Here is a 10,466-nt window from a genome sequence, read left to right as displayed (position 1 = left end):
AAAGCTTTGGCATTAAGGAAAAACCTTTCTTTACCCTCTTGTAGCACATTGTGCCTCCGACTTTATTGTTCACACAAAGGAGGTGGAAGGTTGGTCATAGTTTGCAGTGTTGCTGGCTTCGCCTAAACCCAGCCTTATTTTGAAGAGAAAGAGAGAGAGAGAGAGAGAGAGGGAGAGAGAGATTTTAAACACCAAAATAGAGTGTGTGCATGCGTGGGAGAGAGTGTGTTTATATGAGAGAAAGAGAGAGAGAGAGAAGAGATTTATTTTAAAGAAAAAAATAGAAAGAGAGGGGGAAGAGAGAGAGAGAGAGGTTGAGAGGAGAGAGAGCAAGAGGTTAAGAGAGAGAGAGAGGTTTAATAAAATAGGGGGAGGTAAAAAATGTGGGGATAGAAAGAGAGAGGTAAAAAAGGAGAGAGACAAAGAAAGAATAAGAAATATTTGAGAGAGAGAGAGAGGTAGGTTTAAAAATAGGGGGAGAGGTAAATATTTGGTGATAAAAAGAGAAAGAGATAGAAAAGGGAAAGAAAGAGAGAGAGAGATTTCAAATAGAGAGAGATTAAAGAGAGAGAGAGAGAGAGAGAGAAGAAATTTTTGAGAAAGAGAGAGGTAGGTTTAAAAAGATAGGCGGAGAGAGGTAAAAAACATTTGGGGATAGAAAGAGAGGTAAAAGGAGAGAGAGAGAGAGAGAGAGAGAGAGAGAGAGGGGGGGGTTCATTATATGTATATTCTCTATATAACGTGCGTTCATGGCCTATTTATAAATATCCTAATCTGTGAATTTTTCTTGAATAAAACACAACCCTTTTCTATTCAATCTGTAAGTAGCCCCTTTATATGACACCCTTCTGTATGTAAAAAATATATTAAAATTGTGTTTTAAAGAGAGAGAGATTTGAAAACACAAGGGGAGAAGTAAAAAATATTTGGGATAGAAAGAGAGGTAAAGAAGGGGGAGAGAGAGGGAGATTTAAAAAAGGTGGGAGAGAGCAGTTAAAAAGAGGGTGGAGAGGCAAGAGAGAGAGAGGTAAAAAAAGATGGGAGAGAGAGTAGGTTAAAAAAATTAAGGGGAGAGATAGAAAATATTTGGGGATAGAAAGAGAGAGAGGTAAGAGAGAGTGGTAAGAAAAATTAGGGGGAGAGGTAAAAAAGATTTGGGAGAGAGAGAGAGAGAGAGATTTTAAAAAGAGGGGAGAGAGGGAGGTAAAAAGCCAAGAGAGAGAGAGAGAGAGAGAGAGAGGTTTAAAAACTTAGAGAGAGAGAAAGAGAGAAAATAAAAAAGGTAGAGAGAGAATAGCCCACTTAGGGTGCCGCTAAGTGGCCTAGTGAGAATTTATGGAGGAAATATTATTGTGTGATTTTTGGATCAAGATGAACTAAGATCAATTTCTCCAGTAAAGAGATAGACTTAGATACATATCTTTGTAATCTCAGGCCTTCAATTTTTTAAAAAATAGGAAAGAACCATTATTGTGTGATTTTTGGATCAAGATGAACTAAGATCAATTTCTCCAGTAAAGGGATAGACTTAGATACATATCTTTGTAATCTCAGGCCTTCAATTTTTTAAAAAATAGGAAAGAACCATTTGCGAACTCTTAGCTGTTCAATTACTGGCCAGTGGCCCCTTTATCATAGGTGTTCATATCCCTTATAAACTTGGAGTCCTTTGCTTTCTACCTGCAGACCCAATTCATACTGGATTTGCAAGACAAAGCCGCAAGGCTTATTGGCTGTTAATGCTGCCAGGGAAATCCGGGGATCAGAGTGATTCTAAAGATGTCGGCGACAGCTCGCAGCTAGCTGCTATATGTGTCGTATCTTGCACTGGTCAATCCATCCAGCATCTTTAATCCGTCCATCATGTTTATTGTGCTGTCTCGAGCCACTTCTGTTGGAACTTGGAACGAATGGACAATATGCTGTATTACTGCAATCACACCCAGACCTATGTGAGAGCGTGATTCTTGCAGTTATTCGATTAGACGTGCCTGCTCAACCCATTCATAAACTGATAGGAAACGATAAAATGACCAACCTGTGGCTGTCAGTACCGATCACTACTGTTCAACGAGTCTTGACATAAAGCAGTTCATCGCTGCTTGGTGTTCCTCGCATCAGCGAGTAAACGTCTCTGGTCCTCAAGTCTTCCTTCTTAGCACTCTCAACCAGCATTTCCAATACAACTTTCATGGTCGGGCGATCCTTTGGGACACTTTGAGTGCAAACTAAGCCTATCTTTAACAAATACAGGATCTCTGTGACATCTTTCTCCGACTCCACCTGAAGGGCAGGATCAATTACTTCATGAACCGCATGCGGGAAGGCCCTCTGGACCCATTTCGGTAATGTCAAACCCTCAACAAACATGTCATCTGTTGGCTTCTTGCATGTGATCATTTCAAGAATTACAATCCCAAAGCTGTAGACATCTGCTTCTGGAGTAATGAACCCAGAGGAGCAATACTCTGGACAGCATAATGCCCATCAAGAGAAGACAAGTCAGGATTCAAAACAGCAAAGAATAGTGAGATTTGCAGGACAGCTGTGTAATTATTGAGAGCCAGCCAAGTGATAAGAAGATACATACAGGCTTCTCTCGGACAGGCAAAGCTAACGTACCTGGTGCAGCATATCCAATCGTTCCTCTGAAATTGGATGCTGCTAAGGGCTTTGCAACCATGTTTTCTGTAGTGATCAGTCTTGCAATTCCAAAGTCAGCCACTTTTGGGGTGAAGTTTTCATCAAGAAGAATATTGCCAGGCTTGAGGTCACAGTGAAGAATCTGTCCTAGTCCAGACTGATGATGTAAGTACTCCAACGCATAAGCAACACCAATGGCAATTTCAAGCCGCACCTTCCATCTCAGTACACAGACTTCAGACCCATGCAGATGTGTGTGCAGGCTCCCATTAGGCATGAGTTCCAGGATGAGGAACCTCGCATTTGAGCTTGACACAGCGCCAAGGATTCTCACAAGGTTTCTGTGGCGTATCATGCCCAACACATTGCATTCCGAGATGAAATTGCTTTCAGCTTCGCCAGAGCTGCCTACTTCCAGCCTCTTGATTGCAATCAGCGTACCATCCTGAAGCTTGCCTCTATAAACTGTGCTCGAGCCACCCTTGCCAACAATGCTTTTGTTGCTGAAGCCTTCTGTTGCTCTATTCAAATCTTCCATTGTGACATGCAGACCCATTGCAAATGCCTTGGTCTCACTTTTACCCTTACTTCTCCTGGATCTTCTCCAGTAGATATAACCTAGGACTGAGCCACCAAGGAACAAAATCCCAACTGTAATGGGTAGAATCAAAGCAAGCTTTGCAGCTCTGCTAAGACCATGATCTGACAGTGGCGGCCCTGCAGGTGTTTGTCCTTCATTTGAATCAGAGCAAATTTTCGAGAGAGGAGGACCACACAGTTCTGGATTTCCAAGGTAGGCTGATTCGTTGAAAGTGTTGAACTGATAACCTTCAACAGAAGAGCATAGCCACAATATGTATTAGTAAGCTTATCTGAGACAGTAAACTGTGTGTTTCCCCTCGCAAATTTGAATTGCCCTGTCTAGTCTAATGACAATACAATGTGTCGAAGATTAAGCTGCTCAATGAACAAAATTGCAAGTCATACAGCTTCAAGATTTTGTTGGTACGCACTCAACAGGAAAAGCTAAAGTCCACAAGAAAAAAATTATGATGTTGCACTTCATTCAAGTTTTCAACAATCAAGCTGAGGCCTATGCCTAGTTTTGGGAGTAGCTGTAGTAGTCCTCCTCACCTGTTGGAATGCGTCCTGAAAGGTTGTTATTGGACAAATTAAGATATGACAACCCAAAGATATTCACCAACTGAAGAGGTATTGACCCATTAAGCTCATTGTTTGACAAGTCTAGGGACTCCAATGCGGCCAACTTTCCCAAGGCTGGAGGGATTCCACCTGTCAGCTCGTTGTTTGCCAAATCGAGGTTTTGCAGGCCACTGAGCAATCCCAGTTCTACAGGTATTTCACCAGTAAGATGATTTGCAGACAAATCCAAGAAAGCCTGTTCAGAGTACACATATGTGTAAAACAATTGTTGGCCCTTGTAGTCTAGCACAATGCTGTCCTGCAAGAGGTTACTTTGTGCTGAGGTTGCAAGTCTTGCATTTCTCTGCAAAGCTTGCAACTGAGAGACATTGCTGGATATAGTTCCAGAGAAGTTGTTATGAGACAAATCCAAGAGTTGGAGCTGCCCCAGAGTCCAGAGCCAAGCTGGCAATGTACCTTCAAACTGATTAAGTCCAAGACTGAGCACACGCAAATTGATGCAGTGTCCTAACCAGTCTGGCAGCTTTCCTGACATTGCATTTGCCCGCAGATTCAGAACCACCAAGGTGCTGTAGTTGGTGAAGGACTCAGGGAGCTTGCCTGTCAGACTGTTTGATGAAAGTGACAAGCTATGCAGATAGCTAAGATGACTTATTTCAACTGGAATTTCACCCTTTAACAGGTTCCTGTCTAGTTTAATCCATTGCAGGTTGGAGCAGTTGGCTAGAAATGCAGGCACGACACCAGAGAAGTTATTGTCTGACAGTTGCAAGTATATCAGATTGGATAGATTTGCCAAAAACGTTGGAACAACACCATGCAGATTGTTGAAGCCTGCATCTAAATATTGAAGATTGCTGAGTGATCCCAGTTCTTGTGGTAAAGTCCCTGAGAAATTATTGTTCCCAAGTACAGGTTCACAAGTTTTGCGAGATTGCCAAGCTCTGAGGGTATGGTGCCGCCAAGTCGGTTATTGTAAACTGAAAAAGTTGTCAGATTCTCAAGTTGCCCAAGCTCTGGAGGTATAGTTCCAGTAAGATTGTTGTTATACAGTGTGAGCACGCGCAGACTCTTAAGCTGGCTGAACTGTTTGGGAATGCTGCCTCCAAGTGAATTCTCAGACATGTAAAGCTCCTGAAGATCCACAAGCTGTCCCATTTCTGGAGGTATGCCTCCTGATAACTGATTCTCTGATATGGCGAGGTCTTGTAATTTGACGAGATTCCCAAGCTCTTTGGGGATGCTTCCACTGAGTTTGTTGGAAAACAGATTCAAATGCTGCAAGTTGACTAGTTTGCCCAGTTGAGGGGGGATTTGTCCGGACAGATTGTTCAGATGCAGAGTCAGGAAAGTGAGATTCGTAAGGTCACCCAGCCCTGGGGGTATGGTCCCATTGAGATGGGTATTGCTGTCCAACTTCAGGACTTGCAGGCTCTTCAGCTGGGATAACTCGCGAGGTATGCCACCGATGATCCCGCCAGAATCTAGATCATAGAGATCCACGAGATTTGTGAGGTTGCCAAGCTCTGTAGGTATGGGTCCTTCGATTTCGGTGTCAAAAAGGTAGAGGCCTTTGAGATTCTTCAAGCGGCCTAGTTGTGGAGGAACATTGCCATTGATGGGATTGAAGAAGAGCTTGAGATACTGGAGGCTTTCCAACTGTGCGAGTTCAGGAGGTATCGGTCCTGATATCTGATTTTTTGATAAGTCTAGGGTTTGCAGCTTGCTAAGACGAGCTAGCTCTGGAGGTATGGAGCCACTGAGGTTACCGGCTGCGTAGAAGAAGAGACCCTGTAAATTCGACAAGTTGCCGAGTTCCGGGGGCACAGGGCCTGACAGGTTGTTGGTGGCGAGCGAAAGGACCTGCAAGCTGCTGAGATTCCCGAGCTGGGGGGGGATGCTGTGTGAGAAATTGTTGTCAGAGAGTTCGAGGGTCTGCAAGCGAGGGAGCAAGGCAAGGGTGGGCGGGATTGGGCCCTGGAGCAGGTTGGAGCTGAGGTTGAGCACGGAGAGGGAGGGGAGGAGGCCGAGGGAAGGCGGGAGAGAGCCGGAGAGGAGGTTGTGTTTGAGGTCGAGGACGGAGAGGGAGGTGAGGTTGGAGAGAGGGGCGGGGATGGGGCCGGAGAAGGCGTTGAAGGAGAGGTTGAGGTAGGTGAGGGCATGGAGGCTGCCGAGCTCAGGGGGGAGGGTGCCGAGCTCAGGGGGGAGGGTGCCGGAGAGGTTGCTGGAGGGCAGGATGAGGCGCACCACGCGCGCCCCTTCTTGGCGGCCATCGCAGGTGATCCCTGTCCAGTTGCAAGGAATACCATTGCTGCTGCCGCTGCTGTTGCTGCTGCTGGTCGTCCAGCTGGAGAGGACGCGCAGAGGGTCTGCCGTGATGCGAGCTTTGAGAGCGAGCAGGGCTTGGGCGTCATCATTAACAACGCCCAGGAGCTGCCCATCGACGTCGTTGATGTCCCATTGGCACTTCATTTGTTGGAAGGCCGCTCCGGACAGTATCAACAGCAGCAGCGATGTTGGCTGCAGTAATATAAATGACTCCATCATTATGAAACAGGAACTACCATGCATAACCAATTAAAGCACAGCTTCCCGCCGCCAACCCGGAACAAACATGCGAATCGCGATCGGCAGGCCGGTGTCAGGAGGCTCTTCTGAGATATCACAACAGGATTGTATAAGGAATCAGATGGACACACGTCCTCCATATCTCCTGGGACCTGGACAATTTCTCATCTCTAGTCTACCCCGTCAACGACATTCTCATAAGTCAGGACTCGTCTGCACTGCACCGTCCACTCCCTTTCCCTCTCTGAGTCACAAGTCATGACGACTCGTCTGCACCGTCAACTTCGCTGCAGTAAATACAGAGAGCGAAGCGGCAGTGTCTTGCAACTTGCAAGCCGAATGATTAATTGCCTCAAACTTCAAAGGTGAAAGCAACGTCGATGGTGGCGATGACAGGCAATCTGATTGCCAATTCTGGCTTCTGTTTCAACTTCTCACGTAACCCTTGTTGACGGACGGTATGTTCGACCAATCAGACGGATCCCGGAGCCATCCATCTTTTAAGGGGAGTGTGTGAGCCCTTTTCGTCGTAAGTTAATGTGCCTAACCTGAACTAGTTTTCACTTCGTGCCCACAAGCTCATAACTAATAAATGTCAATAAAGTTACATCCAAAAGGCCTTAGCTCAGGAACTTTAATTCAATGCATGCTCTTGCAAGCTGATAACTAAACCTACATATTTTCAATCACGAAAGTTTCTATTCACACCATATTTTAGAGGAGGGCTTTCCAAAACTTGTGTCGGCTCTAAGATGAAGCAAGCGTGTCTTTCCTTGACCCATGCCTTAATCCATAGTCAATCAAACTTGTTCTCGTCAAGGCCTTAATCCGTAGTCAATCAAACCTCTTGCTTTTAAAGTTCCCCCTATCCAATCCGCGTCTATACCCTATAAGAATATTTCATATTTGATCGCGAGCCATCGTGTTGGGGCATTCTTAGGCTTTAACCAGATACACCGTAAATTACTTGGTCAACCCCTTTTTACTAAGTTTATGAAAGAGTTAGTCTTACACATAAATGATTCTAATGTAGATTCAAATGTAACCAAACCTATAGTATAATTATGTAAATGTTAACAACTCATTGAATAAGAAGAATAACATAAATAAACTAGTTTAAGTAGCTTATATTTTAAGTCTTCATAAGTTGTAGAGATGAGAGGTTTCAAGGTTAAAATTTTAGTCCAATAGTACGTCATCAAGACTGAGCGCATTGTTGGTACTTATTATAACGACAATTAAGCTTTTTAAGTACAAAAGGATTTTTCTCTCTATGGCCCCCCCTCAAAAGGTAGCACCTTTCTTTATGATGTTGAAAGATAATTTCAAGACACATAGTTGTCAAAATTATGAATATTGAAAAACTTCCAGTGTAGGGTAGCTTGATCTTCATCATCAAATGTTTGACCTACGCAAGTTAAAGAAACAAAAAGGGTAAGAATCCTATGGAGCTATGGAGTTATAAGTTAGAGTTTGGAATTAATAAAATGTTACAAAAGTAGTAAACTAATACCACATAATCATTACTTACACAATGAACTAAGAGGAAGTAAAAACACTATGTAATTATTAGTTGTAACCCTTAGATACAAAGTGACTAGAGTACTAAACATCTCCAATATATCAAAGCAATCATTGGATTCAATGATTGAATTATTTCATGTTGTGACAATGACTGAGTCCTTGATAAAACTAAGTTCTATGCTATTCGCATATGTAGCAATATGAAGTGTGATCCCACATGAAAAATAATAGTCTTTCACCAAGCATGAACCCTGATTCTTTATTGCATTTTCTCCCATGTCTTTTCTTTCTACTTTCACATTGTATTGTATATTTTGCTCATCTTTTACAACACGATCAGTATATTGAGTATCAATAGATTAGTTATTAAAGATTAAAAATAATAAAATAATAGTTAGTATTCATGGAAAAATACATAGATATATATTGTGCACACAATTGCCTTTTCTTGCCCCAATAACCTTTGAGTTCTCAATTTGTAACTTCTTATTAATATCATCCTCATGATTCTTTTGTGACACCTAAGAAGGACAATCATTTGGTCAAAAAAGGTAAAGTCTATATTCATATATAAACTTTGAAAACATTGTTAAAAACATTCAATGCATAATAATAGCATGATATTATATTCATACATCATAAACTTGATATGTAACTCTATAAGGGATTGGCATAATAGCAATGCAAATTAGCCATGCTTCTTTTTAGCATCACTAATAACATCCCTATATAGCAACATAGGTAGTAACACTAGTAGCAACATCTTATGATGGGAAAAGAAAACATGGACACATTCCATGGCATTTTTGCCACGGACTATTTGAAGCTTGAGAGAGGGAGCTTCAAAGAGAGAAAGAGCGTAGAGGAGAAGGACTAACTGAGAGTGAGAGAAAGAGAGGAAGAGAGTGAAGCAAAGGGAGAGAAAGGGACTAAAAAGGAGAAGAATAAGGAGCTTGATGAGGTAGCAAAGGACAAGAAGAAGAAGAAGATCATGAAGGAGAAGAAGAAGAGTGATATGAAGGAGAGCTTCAAGGGAGCACTTGTGTGTCTTTGAGCCTCAAGGTAAACCCTTTCCTTCTGACTATTCTCTCATTTCTTTGGACATTATGCTTTTTAGAGAGAGTGAAAGAGAGGGAGAGAAGGAAATCATGAAGGAGAAGAATAACGAGCTCATCTCTTTTCCCGCTTCTTTTTTCCTGACGAAATTTTACAGCCTCATTGTTGCTTGTTCTATCTGTAACCTTGTGAAATTTCGTTTCCTCTACACAAACACAAAGTGAGTTTCACATGTTTTATATGAGCAAAGCTTGTTCTACCAAAGCCTTAAGATTTTCTTCACAAGACTTCATAGGTATATTGTTCTCTTCCATGGATGTTCTATGGTAAAGTTTTATCTTGTTTGGACAAAACCTATGCAAGTTATGTGCATTCTCTGACATGTAATTTCTTTTGTTTTGGTACTCTAAGAGTCTCTTATAGTCAAGAATAATGATCTTTTGAACACTCAACTTCTTCTTCAATATCTCAAGGTTTCTCTGCAAACAAAGTTACATATATGTTGTCTTGTTTCTTTGTTGCTTCATAGTTAAATTTTATCTCATTTGGACAAAATGTATGCAAGTTATATGCATACTAAGTTTTCCTTTGTTTTTGTACTCTAAGAATCTCCGAGGATGAAGAATAATGATTTTTTTAGAACTCAACTTCTTCAACATCTTTGGGCTTCTTTGCAAAGAGAGCCATAGGTATATTTTCATTTTTTTTTGTTGCTCCATGGTTAAATTTCAACTCATTTGGACAAAGCCTATGTAAGTTATATGTATACTTTGACCCGATATTTCTTTTGTTTTTGTACTCCATGAATTTGTTAGTGAAGCAAAAATGGCCTTGTTATAAGTCAACTTCTTATTCAACATCTTAGGGCTTCTTTGTGAAAATAATTATAGGTACAATGTTTTTTTAAATTGCTCCATTTAGATTTGATTTCATTTAGAGAGAACATTTGTAAATTAGACACATGCTAATTGGTAGCTTTTCTATTTGATTATTATAGATGTCTTCACAGAGGACAAACATCAGTACCATACTTGCTATAGTGGAGATCTTCAATAGGAAAGATAGTGGCGGTAATTGGATTTGTGATAAGTACTATAAGTTGGATTGATTTTGATGCATTCAAGTACTCAAGGGAGTTTCAAGATCAAGCGTAAGGATATTGCAAACCCTAGCAAACATTGAAAAGGTAGAATTTAGAGTTTAGAAAAGTGTTTAATGGAACAAGTATAGTAATAAAAGTGTTGATCCAACATGTTTATATGCACAAACAAATCTCTGTACACGACGAGAACTACATTGCAAATTATAAATAAAACAGTAAGTTTTTAAATTTTATCATTTTTTATTATTTTTTATTTCAGAGTTATTTTTAAAAATCTTTGCAATGTTCTAATTCAAACTTGTTTTACTGACATATCTATATCCATCGACTTGGCATGAATGGCAGAATGTGGAATGTTTGAGTGGTAAGATACATGTTTGGCATGAAGACATAGGTTCTTTGATCAATG

The 10,466-nt window shown here is 41.3% G+C and overlaps 1 protein-coding gene across 1 annotated transcript; it reads right to left on the bottom strand.

Annotated features, from left to right (window-relative positions):
• Positions 1-1,424: 1,424 nt before the first annotated feature.
• Positions 1,425-6,758, bottom strand: LOC148014074 (uncharacterized). Its single transcript, XM_087666172.1, is given in 5 exon segments — positions 1,425-1,930; positions 2,039-2,468; positions 2,623-3,471; positions 3,778-4,710; positions 4,713-6,758. Coding segments are annotated over 4 exon segments (3,849 nt in total). The 5' UTR covers positions 6,379-6,758; the 3' UTR covers positions 1,425-1,930; positions 2,039-2,067.
• Positions 6,759-10,466: the final 3,708 nt, after the last annotated feature.

The sequence above is a fragment of the Lygodium microphyllum genome, chromosome 25, assembly GCF_053477565.2.
Source record: "Lygodium microphyllum isolate KBCC chromosome 25, Lygodium_microphyllum_v1.1.10, whole genome shotgun sequence".
Classification (NCBI taxonomy): domain Eukaryota; kingdom Viridiplantae; phylum Streptophyta; class Polypodiopsida; order Schizaeales; family Lygodiaceae; genus Lygodium; species Lygodium microphyllum.
This window is presented reverse-complemented; position numbering and strand designations above follow the sequence as displayed.